General features: G+C 41.4%; 2 protein-coding genes across 5 annotated transcripts in view; one reads left to right on the top strand and one right to left on the bottom strand.

The window, feature by feature from the left end:
- Positions 1–19,352, bottom strand: part of LOC106603366 (Scm polycomb group protein like 4) — a 20,951-nt gene extending 1,599 nt beyond the window's left edge. Inside the window, exons 1-8 of one of the 4 annotated variants that reach the window (XM_082974844.1) lie at positions 19,106–19,352; positions 15,767–15,847; positions 5,858–6,081; positions 2,767–2,896; positions 2,433–2,633; positions 1,708–1,866; positions 946–1,164; positions 565–710 (exon numbers count right to left, since the gene is read on the bottom strand). In XM_082974844.1, the coding sequence (XP_082830970.1) occupies positions 565–710; positions 946–1,164; positions 1,708–1,866; positions 2,433–2,633; positions 2,767–2,896; positions 5,858–6,081; positions 15,767–15,797 (1,110 nt within the window). In that variant the 5' untranslated portion in view covers positions 15,798–15,847; positions 19,106–19,352. Of the gene's footprint in view, positions 1–564; positions 711–945; positions 1,165–1,707; positions 1,867–2,432; positions 2,634–2,766; positions 2,897–5,857; positions 6,082–6,552; positions 6,757–7,139; positions 7,322–15,766; positions 15,848–19,105 lie in introns of those variants that run through there. The other 3 variants (XM_014196945.3, XM_014196964.3, XM_014196955.3) reach the window with 3 other exon arrangements.
- On the top strand, positions 18,697–26,515 carry afg1la (AFG1 like ATPase a). The gene is made up of 13 exons (XM_082974837.1): positions 18,697–18,854; positions 19,308–19,516; positions 19,679–19,730; positions 19,864–19,965; positions 20,109–20,239; positions 20,500–20,599; positions 20,708–20,766; positions 21,069–21,151; positions 21,347–21,417; positions 21,613–21,713; positions 22,822–22,962; positions 23,366–23,473; positions 24,830–26,515. Exons 1-13 carry the CDS (start codon positions 18,728–18,730, stop codon positions 24,962–24,964), a joined length of 1,419 nt encoding a protein of 472 aa, XP_082830963.1. The 5' UTR covers positions 18,697–18,727; the 3' UTR covers positions 24,965–26,515.

Raw genomic sequence — 26,515 nt, 5'->3', positions numbered from 1 at the left:
TAATGGAAGTGACCCAAATCCTGGTTAGTATTTCACAAAACATCACATCCAGATATAATCCGATCACTGTTGCAGATCCATCCACTGGACACAGACGTCAGTTCAACATCTAGTTTTGATTTACATTTGGTTAAGCTGTCAACTAATGTGAATTCAACGTGAAATCAACCAAAAAAAGTCACCATGTCATTGGATTTAGGTTGCAAGTTGGTAGCATTTTTTTTTTTTAGTCCCTTACATTGATGACTTTTTGCTAATCCAAACAGTTTTCCACGTTGATTTAATGTTAGCAAAATTTTTTTGCAGTTGTTGAAATGACGTGGAAACAATGTTTATTCAACCAGGTTTTGCCCAGTGGGCAGGCCTCAATCTCAATGACATTTTCTGTGATTCCTCTCACCCTGTCTCCTTGCCTCCTTCTAAACTATATTGGAGGAGAAGGTCCAAGGTTCCTCTGTTCCTCTCCCCTGACCTTCTCATCCAAGGCGTTTTGAGAAGGTGAGGAGAGAGGATGCAAGGTATCAAAATATTAGTTCATTAAGAGTGAGCCCAGGGGTAGCCTACATGCTTCCTGAATATGTCCACATGAGGGCCCAGGGACTGGGGGTCAGCATCTCTGATGAACCACACCACGTCCTCTACACTCCAGGTGGAAGGGTCCTTACTAGGGGGCACCTTGGACTCCTGGGAGTCCTGAGATGGATTGTACGCTGGATGAGAAAAGAGAAAGACAGGTACAGAATAAAGATTTCACTACTGGTCAATTTTACCTGGTTAGGGCATTGTGATTATCGCAAGAAACAAACTTTCCCAAAATTCCCAGGTTTTCCAGAAAACCCAGTTGGAAGATCGCCAGAATCAGAAGGGAATAAGCAGGAAAACCTGGTAATTTTGGGAAAGTTAACAGAATTTTGCAACCCTAGTCTCCACTCTCCAGTCTCTTACCTATCCTGTTACCTTCCAGGAAAGTATTTGGACTAGACGTCTGTCTACACATGCCCATGGGGGAGGAGCTGTTGGGGAATTGCTGCGAGGAGCGAAACCCATAGGACGGTTTGGATGAGTAGGAGGAGCTTATGGCACTAAAGGCGGAGTCACCTGGGTCCATTGAGTAGCGTTTGTCTGACGGGTCCAGAAGGTACTCCTCTGGCATGGAGGTTTCAGCTGTGAAATGAATGGAAAGAGATGACATAAGTAAAAAATATTTGCAATACTTTGAATCACTTTTGGATAGAAGCTGAAGTCTTTGAAATATGTATTTGAAATGCCGTTCTGTGCTTTAATTGTCCAATCCGAAGCAACAAACGCACATGTTTGGGGAATTGAGCCTAGGATATTTCTGGGGGACATGGGAGTGTTCTAGGTAGTCTTCTGGCATGGAGGTCTCAGCTGTTTGGGTAGGAATACAGGGATTTTGATAATGGATTACTAGGGATTACACAAGTAAAACACCAAATGATGTGTATTTCACAAATTGTCATTCTGTGCCTCCATGTGCAATCTGAAGCAATATAGTACAATATTTGGGGAACTAAGCCCACAATATTTCAGAGGGACATTTTTTCAGAGGCTCTTGTTAAATTACGGGAGTGTGTTTTCTAAGAAGTAATGTACAATGCATCATATCTGCACTCCTGCCTACATAATTGCCCCTTGTAAGATAAATCAAGTATTTTGAATTTAATTGAATAAAGGACAGTACATTACCCTCTGATTGGTAGGAGGCATTATGCTGGGTGATTGGTTGGTCACTGAAGAGGTTTTCACAGTGCAAGCTGCGACAGAGCTTCTTGAGGAAGCGTAGCACGTAGCCAACGCTGTTGACCACAGGCAGACTCAGAAGGTGCTGCTTCCCATCGAAGGTGGCTGGAAATCAAAAGGAACACTTGATTAACCTAGAAACTTTGTTGATTTCCTATTGTAGTAAAGCTTGTTGCTGTTAACCTTGCCCTAGGCGACACATCTCTACTGCCATGTCTCAAAGCAACAATCTCAAAGCAACAAATGTCACCCTATTCTAGAGCCTTATGGGCCCTGGTCAAAAGTATTGCTCTCTACACTGAGTATACAAAACATTAAGGGCTCCTGCTCTTTCCATGACATAGACTGACCAGGTGAATCCTGGTGAAAGCTTTGCTCCCTTATTGATGTCACATGTTAAATCCACTTCAATCAGTGAAGACGAAGGGAATGAGACAGGTTAAAGAAGGATTTTTAAGCCTTGAGACAATTGAGACATGGATTGTTTATGTGTGCCATTCAGAGGGTGAATGGACATGAGAAAGGAAGGATACCTCATTGTTATTACATTATCAAATGAGTGTATGTCAATTTCTGTTATTTCCCCATGGGCAATTTCTACTAATGAAATAAATGAATATAAAACAGAAATCTCAGTTACACTACATACAATCTGTGGGTTTATGTTATACCTGATATTTTCTCTCCTCCATAGCCCTGTGTGAGGAGAGTGAACACAGCTTTCTGCTGGAAGGCACTGTCGATGCACCCCTGGACAGCCTGCTGCAGCACCACGGAAGGCCTGTCAGGCCCAAAATGATCTGGGAGCTGCTGCAGCTTCTTCCTATCCAGGTTAGGACCCATGTTGGCCTGCTTGTTGATGTAGATACACACTGCAGGGAACACAACGAGAGAGAGAGAGAGAGAGAGAGAGAGAGAGAGAGAGAGACCCATGTTGCCCTGCTTGTTTATGTAGATAAACACTGCAGGGAACACAATAGGAGAGATCGAAAAGGCGTGGCCTACCTGTGAGAACCTGGGGCGTGGCAGAGTGGGGGATGGTCGCAGCATCCTGGGGGATGGAGCTCATGTCTGGTTCTGGGGTGCTGCTGGGAGGAGAGATGGCCAGGGGAGTCATCACCATCCTGGGCTTCAGCTGCAGGGAGACACAAGGGTAGGATCTCAGTATCTACAGGGTTATTTGTACACAGTTTAAATGGATCACTTGTAAATAATGGCATTTTATTCCAGTTTTAGGTAGCAACAATAGTCTAAAATTATTCTGTATGGCTCAGTTGGTAGAGCATGTTGCTTCCACAGCAGGGTTGTGGGTTCGATTCCCGGGGCCACCCATACATAAAATGTATGCACACATGACTAAGTAGCTTTGGATAAAAGGTCTTCTAAATGGCATATATTATTATTATTAGTAGTAGTACTATTATTATTAAAATATTATGGTTTGCAACTCAACAGCAATCTCCACATTAATATACAGTCCCAGTCAAAAGTTTGGACACACCTACTATTCAAGGGTTTTTCTTTATTTGGACTATTTTCTACAAATCAAAATATATTTTATATTTGAGATTCTTCAAATTAGCCACCCTTTGCCTTGATGACAGCTTTGCACACTCTTGGCATTCTCTCAACCAGCTTCATAAGGAATGCTTTTCCAATAGTCTTGAAGGAGTTTCAGCATATGCTTAGCACTTGTTGGCTGCTTTTCCTTCACTCTGCGGTCCAACTCATCCCAAACCATCTCAATTGGGTTGAGGTCGGGTGATTGTGGAGGCCAGGTCTTCTGATGCAGCACTCCATCACACTCCTTGGTCAAATAGCCCTCACACAGCCTGGATGTGTGTTTTGGGTCATTGTCATGTTGAAAAACAAATAAAAGCACAAACCAGATGGGATGGTGTATTGCTGCGGAATTCTGTGGTAGCCATGCTGGTTAAGTGTGCCTTAAATTCTAAATAAATCACCAACAGTGTCACCAGCAAAGCACCCCCACACCATCACACCTCCTCCTCCATGCTTCACGGTGGGAACTACACATGCAGAGATCATCCGTTCACCTACTCTGCGTCTCAAAAATTAAACAGCGGTTGGAACCAAAAATCTTACATTTGGACTCATCAGACCAAAGGACAGATTTCCATTGCTCATGTTTCTTGGCCCAAGCAAGTCTCTTCTTCTTATTGGTGTCCTTTAGTAGTGGTTTCTTTGCAGCAAATCGACCACGAATGCCTGATTTACACAGTCTCCTCTGAACAGTTGATGTTGAGATGTGTCTGTTACTTGAACTCTGTGAGGCATGTATTTGGGGTGCAATCTGAGGTGCAGTTAACTCTAATGAACTTACCCTCTGCAGCAGAGGTAACTCTGGGTCCTCCTTTCCTGTGGCGGTCCTCATGAGAGCCAGTTCAATCATAGCGCTTGATGGTTTTTGCGACTGCACTTGAAGAAACTTTCAAAGTTCTTGACATTTTCCTGATTGACTGACTTTCATGTCTTAAAGTAATGATGGGCTGTCGTTTCTCTTTGCTTATTTGAGCTGTTCTAGCCAAAATATGGACTTGGGTTTTTTACCAAATAGAGCTATCTTCTGTATACCATCCTTACTTTGTCACAACACAACTGATTGGCTCAAACACATTAAGCAGGAAACAAATTCCACAAATGAACTTTTAACAAGGCCCACCTGTTAATTGAAATGCATTACAGGTGACTACCTCATGAAGCTGGTTGAGAGAATGCCACGAGTGTGCAAAGCTGTCAAGGCAAGGGGTGGCTACTTTGAACCATCTGTATTATAAAATATATTTTGATTTGTTTAAAACGTTTTTGGTTACTACATCAATCCATATGTGTTATTTCATAGTTTTGATGTCTTCATTATTATTCCACAATGTAGAACAAATAAATAAAAAAAATTGAATGAGTAGGTGTGTTCAAACATTTGACTGGTATTGTATTTGTACAGCAATTTGTACACAAAACAAAAATATAAACGCAACATGTAGTGTTGGTTCCATGTTTCATGAGCTGAAATAAAATATCCAACAAAAAGCTTATTTCTCTCAAATTTAGTGCACAAATTTGTTTACATCCCTGTTAGTAAGCATTTATCCTTTGCCAAGATAATCTATCCACCAGACAGGTGTGGCATACCAAGAAGCTGATTAAACAGCATGCTCATTACACAGGTGCACCTTGTGCTGGGGTCAATAAAAGGCCACTCTAAAATGTGCCGTTTTGTCACACAACACAATGCCATAGATATCTCTAGTTTTGAGGGAGAGTGCAATTGGCATGCTGACTGTAGAAATGTCCACCAGAGCTGTTGTCAGAGGAATTTAATGGTAATTTCTCTATCATAAGCCGCCTCCAACATCGTTTTAGAGAATTTGGCACTATGTCGAGCCAGCCTCACAACCGCAGACCAAGGGTATGGCGTCGTGTGGGTGAGCAGTTTGCTGATGTCAACGTTGTGAACAGAGTGCCCCATGGTGGCGGTGGGGTTATGGTATGGGCAGGCATAAGCTACAGACAACGAACACAATTGCATTTTATCGATGGCAATTTGAATGCACAAAAATACATTGACAAGTTCCTGAGGCCCATTGTGAGGCCCATTTTTTTTTTTAAAGGTTTCTGTGACCAACAGATGCATATCTGTATTCCCAGTCAAGTGAAATCCATAGATTAGGGCCTAATTTATTTATTTCAATTGACTGATTTCCTCATATGAACTGTAACATCTTTGAAATTGTTGCATGTTGCGTTTCTATTTTTGTTCAGTGTAAATAAAATCACTTTTTACTTAATAATTCATAATATTCCCTATTCTTATTGCGACACTCACCAATCATTTTAACAATGCAGACATTTTGCTAGGCATATACAGTGGCCAATCAGAACACTATTCAATTAAACAAACCTATGTTAAGCCTTTTTCCAAAAATATGACTCCCACTAAATATAAATGAAACTGGGTCTGTCTTGCTACTACATCATATGCATATTTAAACATCCTGCATCCCCACTGCCACCCCCCCATCCCATCCCATACACTCCTCTTCTTCTCCCCTCCCATCCCATCCCTGACACTGACCTTGAAGCCAGGCTTTCTCCCCCTCTTCTTGGGAACTTTGAGTGGAGGAAGGGAATCTGGGTAGTGGGTTGGAAAATCCATCTTGCGATGAAGTGGGGGTCTCCCTCTCTTCCTGCCGGGAATCTTTCCTGGCTGGCTGGGGAGGAAGGAAGGAGACACTGCAGGCGACTGCATTTCACTGTTGTTGTCTGCTTTCTGTGCTGCTGTAAGTACACTCATTGGAGCTGCAGGGAGACATACAGGAAGGAGGGAAACACAAAGGGAGATACAATAATAATAATTTAAGACTGCATGGCTTGTAATCTAAACCAGTTAGTGCACACGTCATACATCAACATTGTTCTTTCATAGAATGGATCATCTCTTCACATATAACAAACATACACATGCTACATAAGAATGTATTTAAATTGTGCCTCCATATTCCAGCTACTGAGGCTGATGTGGAAAAAGATGCTGTCACATAACATTAACCACAACAACAGTAAACAGAAGAGCCTGCAAGACATTCTGCTGCAGGGCACTAATGCAGCCAGCTACAGAAAATTGAGTTGAACACTAAAAAACAGACAACACAAACGGCAACCATGCATAAAGCAAGCTCCTCCTGATGGAATAGATCTACCATCCAGTCCATCCTATCCTCATTGTGAGCCCCAACATTCTGGCTGCTTGTCTACCAGCGCTTCCGTTACCTGATCTCCTCTGATCTAGAACGCTTGAGAAGCAAGCTCTTCCCTTCTTAGATCCCTGTTAGAGTCCAGATTAGCAGGAGAAGGTTCTAAGCACAGCACACTCCCTCAGCAGGCTGTGAAAGCCATTTTGCCTCTAGCTGCTGTACTGTACGTGTTTCTCTCTGCTCCTTTCGTCTCTGCTGCTGCTACTGCTGCACGGCACACAGGCTGGCTGCAGACATCTCATTACACTAATGCATTCAGCAGTGGCAGAGGGAGGGAGGGAGGGAGGGAGGGAGGGAGGGAGGGAGGGAGGGAGGGAGGGAGGAATTGATTTCACCATGTCTACACAGCTATGAATTACCATTACGATGACAGTGCTCACCCTAATCTTAAAAAAGCAGCAGCCTCAAGTGCCAGCCTACTGATGAAAAAAGAAAATACATACATGTCCCATATATACAACACAGAAGGCTATGCACACAGGCACCGCTAAATTATTATAGTGGTCAGAATATAGCAGTAGCATGCAGCATGCTTCATCCTTCCTTCATGCAGACAAAGACAATGAAAAATAGGAAGAGAAGACATAGCCAATATGCACACACCATCAGAAAGAATGAGGAGTGGAGAGTATATCCCTTTTCAGTTGATCTCCTACTGAATCCCCCTCTGTCCTGTCTGTGTCTTTGAGTGTATTTGCCTGCTTCGAAATCTCTTGAACCGCAACGCAGAGTGGAATCTCCAAGCAAGGCAGATTCCACTGTAATGGTGTGTGTGTGTGTGTGTGTGTGTGTGTATCTGCCAGAAACGGTCTGCTGTTGTCATGGCAACAAGCCTGTAACACCATGGTGGCTGTGTCTCCCATGTTTTGCCGCTTGAGTCAGGCTCCCTCAAAACTGGGAGGATGAATAATGAGTACAGAAGACATCCTCAAATCAACTGCTAACTACAATAGGAAATGAATTAGAAAGTATTGAGTGTGTGCATATACTACCGGTCCAAAGTTTGGACACGCCTACTCATTCAAGGGATTTCCTTAATTTTTACTATTTTCTACATTGTAGAATAATAGTGAAGACATCAAAACTATGAAATAACACATATGGAATCATGTAGTAACCAAAAAAAAGTCTAAATATATTTTATATTTGAGATTCTTCAAATAGCCACCCTTTGCCTTGGTGACAGCTTTGCACACTCTTGGCATGTGGTAATATTTTCCCATCTTAAGATTATTATTTTTTTTTTACTATAGTAAGTGTCTCTCCAGCTGAATTAAAAAATGAAAAAAAATCTATTTGTATTATCTTTTATCGATTTAATCAAAAACTATACATCGTACTCCACAGTATGTCAAAGTGTAGTTCAAAGTGTAGGTCTAGGTCTTGTACTTCCAATGAGTGATATTATACGGCTCTACAGTGGATGGTTAGTGGTGTTACGTTTGTTTGTAACCAAGTGGGATATTACCACATATGGGAAAAATCCATTTGGACGGCCCTCCAACTGGTAATTACTAGTTAAATCAGCCATGAATCCCCTTGTGACACAGGGAATGGAAGCTTGTGGTGTGCAACAAGGAGGGGCAATTGAATGCAAGATTCACAAAAACAAATGAAATTGTTAAAATAATTCTAGCCTGTCTATCTATGGGTAGGTAACAGGGTTGATGTGTTACGCTCATTTTCACCACAAAACACCAGAAAATGGCCAAAGTAGAACCAGCTCACCTACTTTTACACTATGATTTGACTATTAGATGTTCAATGTTTCTAGAAATGTACCATATTAAAACATGAGTTCAGTTCACGTAACAGGGTTGACCTTGAAATTATAGACAGACGTAAATTAATCACTAGTCACATAAAATAAATATTAACCTTCATAAATTACTAAAAATGCACTTTAGCAAGTCTTCATTCATATTGACAATTAGATTTATTGAATTCTCCATGTTGACTATACCAAAGGGCAGTTCATTTCATATTAAAAATTTGTAAAAATGTCTACTTAACATATCAAAGGGCACTCATTTTGTGGAACGACCCAGTTCTGGCCGTTGGAATGCTCTCGTCAAGTCCAGACTGCCTCTGCCTACCCAAGGACGTCAGAGGACAAAAATCAGTTAACCACCTAACCGAGGAACTCAATTTAACCTTGCGCAATACCCTAGATGCAGTTGCACCCCTAAAAACTAAAAACATCTGTCATAAGAAACTAGCTCCCTGGTATACAGAAAATACACGAGCTCTGAAGCAAGCTTCCAGAAAATTTGAACGGAAATGGCGCCACACCAAACTGGAAGTCTTCCGACTAGCTTGGAAAGACAGTACCGTGCAGTATCGAAGAGCCCTCACTGCTGCTCGATCATCCTATTTTTCCAACTTAATTGAGGAAAATAAGAACAATCCGAAATTTATTTTTGATACTGTCGCAAAGCTAACTAAAAAGCAGCCTTCGCAAATGGAGGATGGCTTTCACTTCAGCAGTAATAAATTTATGAACTTCTTTGAGGAAAAGATCATGATCATTAGAAAGTAAATTACAGCTCCATTGTCCTGAGTCTACACAACTCTGCCAGGACCTAGGATCAAGGGAGATACTAAAGTGTTTTAGTACTATATCTCGACACAATGATGAAAATAATCATGGCCTCCAAACCCTCAAGCTGCATACTGGACCCTATTCCAACTAAACTACTGAAAGAGCTGCTTCCTGTGCTTGGCCCTCCTATGTTGAACATAATAAACGGCTCTCTATCCACCGGATGTGTACCAAGCTCACTAAAAGTGGCAGTAATAAAGCCTCTCTTGAAAAAGCCGAATCTTGATCCAGAAATTATAAAAAACTATCGGCCTATATCGAATCTTCCATTCCTCTCAAAAATTTTAGAAAAAGCTGTTGCACAGCAACTCACTGCCTTCCTGAAGACAAACAATGTATACGAAACGCTTCAGTCTGGTTTTAGACCCCATCATAGCACTGAGACTGCACTTGTGAAGGTGGTAAATGACCTTTTAATGACGTCAGACCGAGGCTCTGCATCTGTCCTCGTGCTCCTAGATCTTAGTGCCGCTTTTGATACCATCGATCACCACATTCTTTTGGAGAGATTGGAAATCCAAATTGGTCTACATGGACAAGTTCTGGCCTGGTTTAGATCTTATCTGTCGGAAAGATATCAGTTTGTCTCTGTGAATGGTTTGTCCTCTGACAAATCAATTGTAAATTTCGGTGTTCCTCAAGGTTCCGTTTTAGGACCACTATTGTTTTCACTATATATTTTACCTCTTGGGGATGTCATTCGAAAACATAATGTTAAATTTCACTGCTATGCGGACGACACACAGCTGTACATTTCAATGAAACATGGTGAAGCCCCAAAATTTCCCTCGCTAGAAGCCTGTGTTTCAGACATAAAGAAGTGGATGGCTGCAAACTTTCTACTTTTAAACTCGGACAAAACAGAGATGCTTGTTCTAGGTCCCAAGAAACAAAGAGATCTTCTGTTGAATCTGACAATTAATCTGGATGGTTGTACAGTCGTCTCAAATAAAACTGTGAAGGACCTCGGCGTTACTCTGGACCCTGATCTCTCTTTTGAAGAACATATCAAGACTGTTTCAAGGACAGATTTTTTCCATTTACGTAACATTGCAAAAATCAGAAACTTTCTGTCCAAAAATGACGCAGAAAAATTAATCCATGCTTTTGTTACTTCTAGGCTGGACTACTGCAATGCTCTACTTTCCGGTTACCCGGATAAAGCACTAAACAAACTTCAGTTAGTGCTAAATACGGCTGCTAGAATCCTGACTAGAACCCAAAAATTTGAACATATTACTCCAGTGCTAGCCTCCCTACACTGGCTTCCTGTTAAGGCAAGGGCTGATTTCAAGGTTTTACTGTTAACCTACAAAGCATTACATGGGCTTGCTCCTACCTATCTTTCCGATTTGGTCCTGCCGTACATACCTACACGTACGCTACGGTCACAAGACGCAGGCCTCCTAATTGTCCCTAGAATTTCTAAGCAAACGGCTGGAGGTAGGGCTTTCTCCTATAGAGCTCCATTTTTATGGAATGGTCTGCCTACCAATGTGAGAGACGCAGACTCAGTCTCAACCTTTAAGTCTTTACTGAAGACTTATCTCTTCAGTAGGTCCTATGATTAAGTATAGTCTGGCCCAGGAGTGTGAAGGTGAACGGAAAGGCTGGAGCAACGAACCGCCCTTGCTGTCTCTGCCTTGCCGGTTCCCCTCTTTCCACTGGGATTCTCTGCCTCTAACCCTTTTACAGGGGCTGAGTCACTGGCTTACTGGTGTTCTTCCAGGGAGGGGTGCGTCACTTGAGTGGGTTGAGTCACTGACGTGGTCTTCCTGTCTGGGTTGGCGCCCCCCCTTGTGTTGTGCCATGGCGGAGATCGTTGTGGGCTATACTCGGCCTTGTCTTAGGACGGTAAGTTGGTGGTTGGAGACATCCCTCTAGTGGTGTGGGGGCTGTGCTTTGGCAAAGTGGGTGGGGTTATATCCTGCCTGTTTGGCCCTGTCCGGGGGTATCATCGGATGGGGCCACAGTGTCTTCTGATCCCTCCTGTCTCAGCCTCCAGTATTTATGCTGCAGTAGTTTATGCGTCGGGGGGCTAGGGTCAGTCTGTTACATCTGGAGTATTTCTCTTGTCTTATCCGGTGTCCTGTGTGAATTTAAATATGCTCTCTCTAATTCTCTCTTTCTGTCTTTCTCTCGGAGGACCTGAGCCCTAGGACCATGCCTCAGGACTACCTGGTATGATGACTCCTTGCTGTCCCCAGTCCACCTCGCCGTGCTGCTGCTCCAGTTTCAACTGTTCTGCCTGCGGCTATGGAACCCTGACCTGTTCACCGGACGTGCTTGTTGCACCCTCGACAACTACTATGATTATTATTATTTGACCATGCTGGTCATTTATGAACATTTTAACATCTTGACCATGTTCTGTTATAATATCCACCCTGCACAGACAGAAGAGGACTGGCCACCCCTCCTTTCTAGGGAGTTTTTCCTAGCCACCGTGCTTCTTTCACATGCTTTGCTTGCTGTTTGGGGTTTTAGGCTGGGTTTCTGTACAGCACTTTGAGATATCAGCTGATGTACGAAGGGCTATATAAATAAATTTGATTTGATTTGATTGTTTATTTGTCATACGTACATGAAAGACATGTAGTCACTACATGACAAATACAGTGCATTTGGAAAGCATTCAGACCCCTTGACTTTTCAAAATTTGGTTACGTTACAGCCATATTCTAAAACAGATTAACATGTTTTTTTCCCTCTTCAATCTATACACAATACCCCAAAATGACAAATCAAAAACGGGTTTAGACATTTTTGCAAATTTATAATAAAAAAATGTAAATATCACGTTTATATAAGTATTAAGACACTTTACTCAGTACTTTGTTGAAGCACCTTTGGCAGCGATTACAGCCTCTAGTCTTCTAGGGTATGACACTACAAGCTTGGCACACCTGTATTTGGGGAGTAACTCCCATTCTTCTCTGCAGATCCTCTCAAGCTCTGTCAGGTTGGATGGGTAGCATTGCTGCACAGCTATTTTCAGGTCTCTTCAGAGATGTTCAATCAAATCAAATCAAACTTTATTTGTCAGATGCGCCAAATACAAGTGTAGACTTTACCGTGAAATGCTTACTTACAAGTCCTTAACCAACAGTGCAATTCAAGAAGAGTTAAGAAAATATTTACCAAGTTGACTAAAAGAAAAAGTAATAATAAAAAGTAACACAATAAGAATAACAAGGCTATATACAGGGGGCACTGGTACCGAGTCAGTGTGCAGGGGTACAGACTAGTTGAGGTAATTTGTACATGTAGGTGAGGGTGAAGTGACTATGCATAGATAATAAAAAGCAAGTAGCAGCAGTGTACAAAAAGGGAGGGGGGGGGGGTCAATGCAAATTGTCCAGTGGCGGTTTTATGAATTGTTCAGCAGCCTTATGGCTTGGGGGTAGAAGCTGTTGAGGAGCCTTTTGGTCCTAGACTTGGCGCACCACTTGCCGTTCAGTAGCAGAGAAAACAGTCTGTAACTTGGGTGACTGGAGTCTCTGACAATTTTATGAGCTTTCCTCTGACACCGCCTATTGTATAGGTCCTGGATGGCAGGAAGCTTGGCAGTACTGGGCCATTCGCACTACCCTTTGTAGCGCCTTACGGTCAGATGCCAAGCAGTTGCCATACCAGGCAGTGATGCAACCGGTCAGGATGCTCTCGATGATGCAGCTGTAGAACCTTTTGAGGATCTGGGGACCCATGCCAAATCTTTTCAGTCTCCTGAGGGGTAAAAGGTTTTGTCGTGCCCTCTTCACAACTGTCTTGGTATGTTTGGACCATGATAGTTCGTTGGTGATGTGGACACCAAGGAACTTGAAACTCTCGACCCGCTCCACTACAGCCCCGTCGATGTTAATGGGGGCCTGTTCGGCCCGCCTTTTCCTATGGTCCACGATCAGCTCCTATTGTCTTGCTCACATTGTGGGAGAGGTTGTTGTCCTGGCACCACACTGCCAGTTCTCTGACCTCCTCCCTATAGGCCATCCCATCGTTGTTGGTGATCAGGCCTACCACTGTTGTGTTGTCAGCAAACTTAAAGATGGTGTTGGAGTCGTGTTTGGCCACGCAGTCATGGGTGAATAGGGAACACAGGAGGAGACTAAGTACACACCCCTGAGGGGCCCCCGTGTTAAGGATCAGCGTGGCAGACGTGTTGTTGCCTACTCTTACCACCTGGGGGCTGCCCGTCAGGACGTCCAGGATCCAGTTGCAGAGGGAGGTGTTTAGTCCCATAGTCCTCAGCTTAGTGATGAGCTTCGAAGGGCACTATGGTGTTGAATGCTGAGCTGTAGTCAATGAACAGCATTCTCACATAGGTGTTCCTTTTGTCCAGGGGAGAAAGGGCAGTTTGGAGTGCAATTGAGATTGCGTCATCTGTGGATCTGTTGGGGGGGGGTATACGAATTGGAGTGTCCGGGAGGATGCTGTTTATTTGAGCCATGACCAGCCTTTCAATGCACTTCATGGCTACCGACAGGAGTGCCACGGGGCGGTAATCATTTAGGCAGGTTACCTTCACTTCTTGGGCACAGGGACTATGATGGTCTGCTTGAAACATGTAGGTATTACAGACTCGTTCAGGGAGAGGTTGAAAATGTCAGTGAAGACACTTGACAGTTGGTCCGCGCATGCTTTGAGTACACGTCCTGGTAATCCGTCTGGCCCAGCGGCTTTGTAAATGTTGACCTGTTTAAAGGTTTTGTTCACATCGGCAGTCATCCAGAACAGCTGGTGCTCTCGTGCATGCTTCAGTGTTGCTTGCCTTGAAGCGAGCATAAAAGGCATTTAGCTCGTCTGGTAGGCTCGCGTCACTGGGCAGCTCGCGTCTGGGTTTCCCTTTGTAATTCGTAAGAGTTTTCAGGCCCTGCCACATCCGACGAACGTCATAGGATTCAATCTTAATCCTGTATTGACGCTTTGCTTGTTTGATGGTCGGTCTGAGGGCATAGCGGGATTTCTTATAAGCGTCCGGATTAGTCTCCCGCTCTTTGAAAGCGGCAGCTCTAGCCTTTAGCTCGATGCGGATGTTGCCTGTAATTAGAGGTCGACCGATTATGATTTTTCAACACCGATACCAATACCAATTATTGGAGGGCCAAAAAAAGCCGATACCGATTTATTGAACGATTTTTATATATTTGTAATAATGACAACTATAACAATACTGAATGAACACTTTTATTTTAACTTAATATAACACATAAATAAAATACATTTAGTCTCAAATAAATAATGAAACATGTTCAATTTGGTTTAAATAATGCAAAAACAGTGATGGAGAAGAAAGTAAAAGTGCAATATGTGCCATGTAAAAAAGCTGGTCAAATCCGTAAACTATCATTTCGAAAACAAAACGTTTATTCTTTCAGTGAAATACGGAACCGTTCTGTATCTTATTGAACGGGTGGCAACCTTAAGTCTAAATATTGCTGTTACATTGCACAACCTTCAATGTTATATCATAATTATGTAAAATTCTGGCAAATGAATTACGGTCTTTGTTAGGAAGAAATGGTCTTCACACAGTTCGCAATGAGCCAGGCGGCCTAAACTGCTACATATACCCTGACGCGAATGCGCTTTTCTTAAATTATCCCCCGTTTGGCGAAGTAGGCTGTGATTTGCTGATAAATGAACAGACACTGCATTGATTATATGCAACGCAGGACAAACTAGTTAAACTAGTAATATCATCAACCATTAACTAGTGATTATGTTAAGATTGTTTTTATAAGATAAGTTTAATGCTAGCTAGCAACTTACATTGGCTCCTTGCTGCACTCGTGTAACAGGTGGTCGGCCTGCCACGCAGTCCCCTCGTGGATTGCAATGTAATCGGCCATAATCGGCGTCCAAAAATGCCGATTACCAATAGTTATGAAAAGTTGAAATCGGCCCTAATTAATCGGCAGACCTCTACCTGTAATCCATGGCTTCTGGTTGGGATATGTACGTACAGTCACTGTGGGGACGATGTCGTCGATGCACTTACTGATGAAGCCGATGACTGAGGTGGTGTACTCCTCAATGCCATTGGATGAATCCAGGAACATATTCCTGCCTGTGCTAGCAAAACAATCCTGTAGTGTAGCATCCGTGTCATCTGACCACTTCCGTATTGAGCGAGTCACTGGTACTTCCTGCTTTAGTTTTTGCTTGTAAGCAGGAATCAGGAGGATAGAATTATGGTCAGATTTGCCAAATGGAGGTTGGGGAAGAGCTTTGTATGCATCTCTGTGTGTGGAGTGAAGGTAGTCAAGGATTTTTTTCTCTCTGGCTGCATATGTGACATGCTGGTAAAAATTTGGTAAAACTGATTTAAGTTTGCCTGCATTAAAGTCCCCAGCCACTAGGAGCGCCGCTTATGGGTGAGCATTTTCTTCTTTGCTTATGGCCTTATAGAGTTGGTTGAGAGCGGTCTTAGTGCCAGCTTCGTTCTGTGGTGGTAAAAAGACGGCTGCGAATAATATAGATGAGAACTCTCTTGGTAGATAGTGTGGTCTACAGCTTATCAAAAGGTACTCTACCTCAGGCGAGCAATACCTCGAGACTTCTTTAATATTAGACATAGCGCACCAGCTGTTATTGACAAATAGACACACACCCCCACCCTACGTCTTACCAGAGGTAGCGTCTCTGTTCTGCCGGTGCATGGAAAATCCCGCTAGCTCTATATTGTCCGTATCGTCGTTCAGCCACGTCTCTGTGAAACATAAGATGTTGGAGTTTTTGATGTCCCATTGGTAGGATAATCTTAAATTGTAGGTCATCAATTTTATTTTCCAATGATTGCACGTTAGCAAAAAGAACGGATGGCAATGGGAGTTTACTCGCTCGCCTACGGATTCTCAGAAGGCTGCCCGATCTGCGGCCCCTTTTCCTGTGTCTTTTCTTCACACAAAAGATGTGGATCTGGGCCTGTTCCAGTGAAAGCAGGATATCCTTCTCGTCAGACTCATTAAAGGAAAAAGTTTCTTCCAGTCCGTAGTGAGTAATCGCTGTTCTCATGTCCAGAAGTTATTTTCAGTCATAAGAGATGGTAGCAGCAACATTATGCACACAATAAGTAAAAAAAATAAGTTACACAAAACGCAAAAAAAATAACAAAATAGCACAATTGGTTGGGAGAATGTAAAATGTCAGCCATGTTCTTTGGAGCCATCAGGTTCAAGTCTGGTCTCTGACTGGGTCACTCGAGGACATTCAGAGACTTATCCCGAAGCCACTTCTGTGTTGTCTTGGCTGTGTGCTTAGGGTTGGAAGTTGAAACTTGGCCCCAGTCTGAGGTCCTGAGCATTCTTGAGCAGTTTTTCATCAAGGATCTCTCTGTACTTTGCTCCGTTCATGTTTCCCTCGATCCTGACTAGTCTCCCAGTCCCTACCGCTTAAAAACATCCCCACAGCATGATGCTGCTACCACCATGCTTCACCGTAGGGATGGTACCAGGTTTCCTCCAGACGTGACGCTTGGCATTCAGGCTAAAGAGTTCAGTCTTGGTTTCATCAGACCAGAGTATCTTGTTTATCATGGTCTGAGAGTCCTTAGGGGCCTTTTGGCAAACTCCAAGCGGGCTGTCATGTGCCTTTTACTGAGGAGTGGCTTCCGTCTGGCCATTCTACCATAAAGGCCTGATTGGTGGAGTGCTGCAGAGATGGTTGTCCTTCTGGAAGTTTCTCCCATCTCCACAGAGGAACTCTGGAGCTCTGTCAGAGTGACCATCGGGTTCTTGGTCACCTCCCTGACCGAGGCCCTTCTACCACGATTGCTCAGTTTGGCCGGGCGGACAGCTCTACGAAGAGGCTTGGTGGTTCCAAACTTCTTCCATTTAACCTCTGCGGGATGGGTGTCCCTAAACCTGGACGGTTGTTGCTAACGTGCGCTAATGTGACTAGAATGACGTTGTATACAACAGCCATCTTCCCGGGACATAGACATGTGTAATATGTTCAATTAACAGTAGCTATTACAGTAAAAAAAATACCATGCTATTGTTTGAGGAGAGTACACAACAACAACAAAAATGATCACAGCAACTGGTTTGATAGATTCACCTCTGACGGTAAATAATGTACTTACATTCAGTAATCTTGCTTTGATTTGTCATCCTAAGGGTCCCAGAGATAAAATGTAGCATAGTTTTGTTTGATAAAATCAATTTTGATGTTCAAATGTAGGAACTGGGTTCTACAGTTTGACCCCACTGCTGTCTCTGGCTCCACACCCACCCGGCCATCTAGATGTGTGAAAGTTAGTGTATAAGCTAATGATCCATCATATATGACATTCCTGGGAGTGTGTAAACGTTTATTTTTTAATACCATAGCATTTTTGTATGTTATCTATAGTTATGTACTTGAGAATGTATCAATTGACCAATTCGGCACATTTGGGCAAACTCCTGGCAGACTTGATACAAAATATTGTGCAGTAATGTAATTCTTCACTGAAAGTATGGCCTTTCTCTTGCATTTCAAAGATGATGGAACAAAAAAAATTATGAAAAAAAAAACAATGTTTTTTTTGTTTGTATTATCTTTTACCAGATCTAATGTGTTATATTCTCCTACATTTATTTCACATTTCCACAAACTTCAAAGTGTTTCCTTTCAAATAGCATCAATAATTTGATATCCTTGCTTCAGGTCCTGAGCTACAGGCAGTTATATTTGGGTATGTCATTTTTTGTGGAAATTGAAAAATGTTGTTAGCGAATGTCATTCTAAAACAAGCTGAGACTTTTATTTTGGCTGCTGCAAAGCCTGGGCTACAGTTGCTTGATTGACTAGCTAACTTCAGCTCATGTCCTTTGCAGATGCCACATTCATAAAAGTTTGTAAGTATAAAAAAGATTTGTAACCGAGTAAAGGGAGACGTAAAGTAAGAATTGAATGTGTAAATGTTAATTCATAGTCGTAACATTGGGTTTGTACATTTACAGATCTAATTTAATGGCTACGTTTCATGTTTCACACATTGCTTTTTTGACGATCTTAACAATTTAGGTATGGATTTTCTTACGATACTAACAATACATACGTTCAACCTTTTTGCAGCTATCTGGCTCCAAATGCATTCAGCCTCTTGCAAATTATGAAACATTGAGAGACGAAAGAAATTGTAAAAAAATATATATTAATTGGTAAAAAATGTTGGGAAGCCTGGCTTATCTTGGCAACCGTGAATACACATCACTGGATGCTATGCTACTGGCCTCATACCATGAATATCCATCTGGAAACATCTGAAAGTTAGTGTTTTTTCTCAAAGTTGCCGTGATATAACGAGTCCTGCTTATATCAGTACACACGTAACAATTTAAGCATTACAAAGATTATATTCTATCAAATAAACCTCATGTGACAAAATAAGACATTCATTTTTGTTGTTTTCCAAATTCGACACTCATTGATTTCTCTCTCTCTCAAACTCTTTGCTTCGTGGACGAAAAAAAAATGGAGGGACACATATTTTCCGCCGAGTTGGGCCTCTCTCTTCCTCTTCTACTACTGCCCTCTCCTGACGCACTTCAGAATCGTTTTGTGCATTTCCGCCTTGTTCAATAAAGTTGGAATTGAAGCCAAAATGGCGACGTGCATGTTGTCGTCAAAGATGTCGCCCTTGGTGTCACCCATCATTAGATTTCTACTAAAAGATCAGTACTATTCCTCGAAAACGATATGTAACGGTGTGACTAACATTTCCAGACGAGGTGAGAATATTATTTTGGTGGGGCAAGAGCTACATTGACTGCTGTATGTTGTTCAAGATGAGTACTGACAGTTAGTTAGCATAGCTAGCTTCTCTAAACCCCTAGTGTCAGCTGTCAAACATAATTCCATTCCTGACCTGTCTAGTTAGACTATATAGCTAATTAACTAGCAACCTATGCGTCAATCAGCCATTATTATAGTGACATTTTTAGATAGCTACTTACATTGTTACGGTGCTTACACAACTTACCTTTAGAGACGAGGGAATATCGAATCGCTGACTGAACCTTTTGGTTTTGGACAGTTTGCTCGCTAAATGAATAATGTTACGTTTCTGCTCTTAGCACGTGAACCAATAACCGCCACAGTGGGTCTAGCTAACTATGTTACTAGTTACCACAGCTTCAGGATGTAACGATAATTCCGATTCCGTGATATTTTCTACTGCTCAGGCTACTCGACGGATGCTCTCCCCCGGCCGGCTGCAGAAGACAGCAATGCTGCCGCAGCGTATAGCGGACCACTGGAGCACTACAACAGTCTGGTCAGGGATGAGTCGCTGCAAGAGGACCCGCATCAAAAAGCCGTGGTTCAGACCTTGGATAAAATGCACAAAACCCTAAGAGGTTACAACAACCAGCCTATGTCCCTCTTCTCGAAGGTAATCATATTTCTATGCATGTTCTTGCTGATGTCAATAATACATTATTTGATTTTTAACACTGTCAAAACACATTAAATAATGTATAGACTATAATCTATAGTTAACCCTATATTCACACAGACTCACAATACATTGAACACTGTCTATTTCATTTGACAGTTTTTCTCTAAACCAAAGCCCCCAAAAGGGTACTACATCTATGGAGATGTTGGTAAGTAGTAGCTGTATAATATCCATCTTTGTGCTGCCACTTTAGCATTACATTTATGATATTTCCCTTTTTGACTACATTGCACATTTGAAACAATGAATTATCATTCAGTTTTTCTCTGTTTTATTTATAGGCACAGGGAAAACGATGGTTATGGACATGTTCTACTCACACGTGGAGACAGAGAAGAAAAAGAGGGTCCATTTCCACGGCTTCATGTTAGATGTACATAATAGTAGGTTAAGTTGTGTCGCTAAATGACGATTGACATGACTTGTTGATCATGCTTAATGTCAATATTGAGTTGAGCAATAGATTCAGATCTATGAGTAGGTCCAGAGTCAACTCAATCTTTGTTCTTTTACTTATTGTATTTAGGGATACATCGCCTTAAAAAGAGCCTGCCGAAAAGGAAAGCTGGGAGGATGGCTAGGGTCTATGACCCGATTGCGCCAATAGCAGAGGAGATCAGTGAAGAGGCCTGTCTGTTGTGCTTTGATGAGTTTCAGGTGAAGTTCGGGGGATATTCCTCTTACTGATCACTTGTAACTACTGTTATACCTTCATGTTATAATTGTACAAAATCTTCTGAATAGAATTAGCTAATGTATGGATGTGATAATGAGGAATCCTGTTTTAGCCAAAACCTGTTTTAGAGTTGGACTAATAAAGTTATATTCTATTCTATGCATGGTTCCCAGGTTTGGAAGCATGAAAATATAACAGGATAGAACAATATGAGTGAATTGGTTGTAAATTCATTCCACAGGTGACAGACATTGCAGATGCCATGATTCTGAAACAGCTCTTTGAAAACCTCTTTAAGAATGGGGTTGTTGTAGTGGCCACGTCCAACCGGCCCCCAGAGGGCAAGTAGAATATTACATCACAAAACAAATACCTTGTTGAGCTGCGTTCAGCACAATCTATAGAGGACAATCTATACTGATCTAACCAGACCTATTCCTCTCTTCTAGATTTGTACAAGAACGGACTACAGAGGGTCAACTTTGTGCCATTTATTGCTGTGTTGAAGGTAAATAAGAAATATAATTTCTGATTTCTTTTGTATATAACACATGTATTTTAGTCAATGCCACTCTGACATTGCTCATCCTAATATTTATATATTCCTTCATTCTATTCTTTTACTTTTAGATTTGTGTGTATTGTTGTGAATTGTTAGATACTACTGCACTGTTGGAGCTAGGAACACAAGCATTTCCCTACACCCGCAATAACATCTGCTAAATATGTGTATGTGACCAATAAAATGTAATTTGATTTGAAAACATACAGGCAAGGTTTGTCTTACGGTAGTCTGCCTCTTTCATGCAGAACTATTGCCAAGAGCTTCGTCTGGACTCTGGGATAGACTACCGCAGAAGAAACAGACCCTCAGCTGGGAAACTGTACTTCCTGTAAGAACTGCATGGTGCAAACCATGGATACAGCCATTAGGCATTTCAATACTCAAATTACTAGGTTATATTTGGTAGTATTTATTTTAATATGGAACTCTTTCTTTCAAGCCAGTTTGTGTTTGATCAGTATAGTTTCATGTTTTAAATAATGTGGTTCATCATATTTTGCTATGTTACCCTTGTTCGACACAGCTCAAGTGAACCTTGTGTTGAAGCAATACTGGACAAGATGTTTGACGAGCTGGCCTTCAAACAGAACGACAGTAAGATGCTCATGTTGTCATTGAGTGTAGATAAAGAGGGATCGATGGAGCGATGGATAATTATAGGTGCATGATATGAACATAACATTCTGTATTAATGGTATACTTAATAATATATTGAGCCTCATTGTGTTCATCGTGTTGAGTTTATTACTTGTAATTTAGCTAAACCAGATTTTCTTTTTCTTTCTCTAGTAACACGGCCGAGGACTCTGAAACTGCTAGCCAGGGAGGTCAGTCTTATGAAAACCTGTGGGACCATAGCAGACTGTACCTTCGAGGAGCTGTGTGATAGAGTAAGTGACCACAGCAGACTGTACGTTTGACTGTACATCCTGTGTTACTTAGTTGGTAAGAGAGTTGTGGGTTCAATTCCCACAAGGATCACATAGACATACTAAATACAGTGAGCTCCAACAGTATTGGGACAGTGACACATTTGTTGTTTTTGCTCTGTACTACTATGAGGTTAAAGTGCAGAATGTCAGTTTTCATTTGAGGGTATTTTTTTATCCATATCAGGTCAACCGTTTAGAATTACAGCACTTTTTTTTTTCAGATTATTTTGTGCCCAATATAAATTAATAGTAAATAATGTATTGTCATTTTGGAGACACTTTTATTGTAAATAACAATATAATATGTTTCTAAACACTTCTACATTAATGTGGATGCTACCATGATTATGGATAGTTCTTAATTAATCGTGAATAATGATGAGCAAGACAGTTACAGATGCACAAATATCATACCCCCCCAAAACATGCTAATCTCCCCTGTTATTGTAATGGTGAGAGGATAGCATGTCTTGGGGATATGGTATTTGTGCATCTGTAACTTTCTCACTCATTATTCACAATTAATTCAGGACTATCTGTAATCATGGTAGCATCCACATTCATGTAGAAGTGTTTAGAAACATTATATTCTTATTTACAGTAAAAGTGACTCAAATGACACAATACATTATTTACCATTAATTTCTATTGAGCACAAAATAGTCTGAAACACAAACAGCAAATGCATCCAACAAGTTTGTAGAGTCACAAGCTTGATGTAATCATTGTGTGCTAAGAAAATTGGACCAAATATTAAACTTTTGACTACTTTAATACATGTAAGTGAATTTGTCCCAATACTTTTGGTTCCATAAAATGGGGAGAGTAAATTTAAGTGCTGTAGTTTCTAAACGGTTCACCCGATAGGGATGAAAATACCCTCAAATTAAAGCTGACAGTCTACACTTTATCCTCAGTCATTGTATCATTTCAAGTCCAAAGTGCTGGAGTACAGAGCCAAAACAACAAAACATATCACTGTCCCAATACATTCGGAACTCACTGTATGTATGCACTCCCTGTACTGTAAGGGGCATACTTATACATTATGTGTTTTGTGTTCTAGCCATTGGGTGCCAGTGACTACTTGGAGATCTCCAGGCAGTTTGATACTGTATTCATCAGGAACATTCCCCTGCTCACTATGAACAAGAAGACTCAAGCGAGACGCTTGATCACGCTTATAGATGCCTTCTATGACCACAAGGTAACATTACAAACCACTTAGTTTTAATTTATGTCATTTATTTGCACCTAATAAGAAACCAAATCAACAAGCATAATCATACAGGGAGGGTGAAAAGAGGGCTTTATTTCTAAGCTTGAGGCTGGATCATTTTAATATAGTATGGCTTATAAGGAAACTTTGTCTTTGTGCCATAAATTCTTATCTCACATCTTCTATTATTGTAACACATTGTGATTGTTTTTTGAGACTATCCTTTGATATTAGTGTGCTTTTTATATGCACCGCTGAGGTTGTTTGATTAGCATTGTTGGATGCACTTTTTTTTTTGTTGAGTTGCTAAAAACTAGCCTGGTCCCAGATTTAGGACCAGGCTTGATAAGAACAACCAGTGTCAGTAAATGTTTCATCCTGGGTCCCCCAGGTACGAGTGGTGATTCTAGCCGATCACCCTCTGGATGACATCTTTGTACACGACGGAGATCACGAACACCACCATCATGAACTCATGGATGATCTCAACCTAAAAAAGGTACGAATTGCAGCCAAATGCTCCCAACATTATTTTCTTGATCTCTTAGGTATATGACCTACAATATACTGAGTGTACGAAACATTAGGATATTGAATTGCACCCCATTTTTGACCTCAGAACAGCCTCAATTCGTTGGGGCATGCCTTTGACAAGGATGCTGGCCCATGTTGACTACAATGCTTCCCACAGTTGTCAAGTTGGCTGGAGGTCCTTTGGGTGGTGGACCATTCTTGATACACACAGGAAACTGTTGAGCGTGAAAAACCCAGCAGCGTTGCAGTTCTTGACACACACAAACTGGTGCGCCGGGCACCTACTAACATACCCCGTTCAAAGGCACTTAAATCTTTTGTCTTGCCCATTCACTCTCTACATGGCACAAATACACAATCCATGTTTCAATTGTCTCAAGGCTTAAAAGTCCTTTAACCTGTCTTCTCCCCTTCATCTACACCAGGGTCTCCTAACAGGTTGATCGCAGCCCACCTTTGAGTAGCTCGCCAAACAATTCTGAAAGTATATGCGATTTTCAAGTACTCCACCTTAAACTGTCATTAACAAAAATAATTTGTATCTATTATTTGTTATTTTCAAACTTTCCCATTAAATGAGCAGTAGCAATACAGAATCATCACTAGACTGGCGCCTTAGAAGGCATATTCTTTACTCACTAGATGCACAATTAAAGGGCCAGATGCGCAATTAAAGGGGAATTCCTTCCAGTCTCCCAGAACAAAGAAAAAAACTGTCTTCTGATATGATTTTAAGCATTGACATGGACTCAGAACATCCTATTTTGTTGTTTCTCTATGAACAATTGTAATTTTAAAAGTGAAAGACAAAAAAAATTCAACTGAGAACATAATTTGGGAAAATATAAAACAATTTTTTTTGGGGGGGGGGAAATCACAGATTTTATAGGGCCCACTTAGTTGTATATTAACCATTTATTTTACCAGGTATATTGACAGTACATAGTGCACTACATTCTCTGGTACACTAAAGACACAGGAGAAGAGAATAATGTGCTTATTTGAAAGCTATAAAAGTATCTTGCGACATGTTTTATTTTTTTTAAAGTATCATTCTAGAAATGGTTGGAGACCCCTGATCTACACCGATTTGAAGTGGATTTAACAGGTGACATCAGTAAGGGATCATAGCTTTCACCTGGTCATGGAAAGAGCAGATGTTCCCAATGTTTTGTACACTATGACCTTCTGTTTGTTGACTTCTCAGCATCTCTCCAAAACGGCTTTGTTCTTAGAAAACACCAAAAAATACCAAACACTCTCACTAATGGTGTTTTTCTATTGAATGCATTTACACCCTCATGTGTTGTTCCTGGGTCAGGATGCAGCCAGTGAGTTGTCTATCTTCAGTGGAGCAGAGGAGATCTTTGCCTTCCAAAGGACAGTATCTCGCCTCACTGAGATGCAGACTGAAGAGTACTGGCTGGAAGGGGACAGGAGCACCATCACCACGTAGCTGTACAGTACCCCTCATCAACCCTCTAAACCCTTCACTACCTGCAAGGACAGTGAAAACCACCTCACCAGTACAGACTATCAGTTAATTTGACGGGATCAGTTTGAGCATGGCGAGGCGCAGAATCACTAATCATGATCACATATAAGTGTGGTGATTTGTAGATCAGTGATTCTACGCCGTCCGACTGCAAAGTAGTCTGTCTCAAACATGCACATACACTACGACGAGGGACTCCAAACAATGGAATATATTTATTATACTAAGAAAGTATGACTTCAAGCCTTTATGATTTTACTTTGCCATTGCACTTTACAAACTGACCATATTGTACAGAATATTTTAAGTTAAACCTTTGTCTGTGGATTTCTTTCTATACTATACACATACGGTAGATAGGGTAAATTGTGTGAATGGCGTTTGCAAAAAAGTTCAATGGAATCCACTTATGCAAATGGTAATACTGGTTCAAGGTACATTTGTTATTTTATTGATATCTTATGATGAAAAGGATTGTCTATTTTAATAAGTGATATACTGTATTTTATTGAGAAGATCATAGAGTGACTACAGTATGGTTCATATCATGGATGTATGTAAGGCTGCTTGTCTCTGATGTTGAAAGCAACATCCTGCCTTCTTCATGGTTTTAAGTTTTATTTAGCAAACAGAAATTACTGTAACCTGAGTGCCAGCCTATGCTGTGCTGTCATGCCACCTCTTTGTCATTCATTGTCATGTCAAATAATTGGAGTTGGAAAGAGTACAAACATCTAGGATCAGGCTAGGAAACACAGATTACTGGGCACAATTGTGTAGTTTGACATGATGACATACAATTGACGACCAAAAGTATGTGGACATCTGCTTGTCAAACATCTCACTCCAAAATCATGGGCATTAATATGGAGTTGGTCCTCCCCTTTGATGGTTTAACAGCCTCCACTCTTCTGGGAAGGCTTTCCACTAGATGTTGGAACATTGCTGAAGGGACTTGCTTCCATTCAGCCGCAAGAGCGTTAGTGAGGTCGGGCACTGATGTTGGGCGATTAGGCCTGGCTCACAGTTGGCGTTCCAATTCATCCTAAAGGTGTTAGATGGGGTTGAGGTCAGGTTTCTGTGCAGGCTTGTAAAGTTCTTCCATACCGATCTCGAACAAACAATTTCTGTATGGAACTCGCTTTGTGCACGGGGGCATTGTCATGCTGTAGGCCAAAAAGATCTGCCCTGTTATATGGCATCCTATGTGCTACGTTGAAAGTCACGGAGCTCTTCAGTAAGGCCATTCTACTGTCAATGTTTGTCTATGGAGATTGCATGGCTGCGTGCCCGATTTTATACACCGAATCCACTAATTTGAAGTGGTGTCCACTTACTTTTGTATATATAGTGTCTTTAATGTGTAGTACCATGTGTAATTTTGCCCTCCATGATCATAATAGTATCATAAATATTATTTGAAGTACCAAGTAAGTTCCTTTTGTAATTATGCAGAATTATGATGACACCATCATTGTATTAAATGTCTTGGTATGTTTCCTTTACTTGAAA

Source organism: Salmo salar, chromosome 01 (genome assembly GCF_965601325.2).
Source record: "Salmo salar chromosome 01, fSalSal1, whole genome shotgun sequence".
NCBI lineage: Eukaryota > Metazoa > Chordata > Actinopteri > Salmoniformes > Salmonidae > Salmo > Salmo salar.
This window is presented reverse-complemented; position numbering and strand designations above follow the sequence as displayed.

Excerpts from the sequence above, each read along its gene's own strand:
- afg1la (XM_082974837.1), top strand. The coding sequence starts at position 18,728 with ATGGCGACGTGCATGTTGTCGTCAAAGATGTCGCCCTTGGTGTCACCC. Across the intron at positions 18,855-19,307 it reads GACTAACATTTCCAGACGAG|GCTACTCGACGGATGCTCTC; the intron begins GTGAGAATATTA and ends TCTACTGCTCAG. Across the intron at positions 21,152-21,346 it reads GCTGGGAAACTGTACTTCCT|CTCAAGTGAACCTTGTGTTG; the intron begins GTAAGAACTGCA and ends TGTTCGACACAG.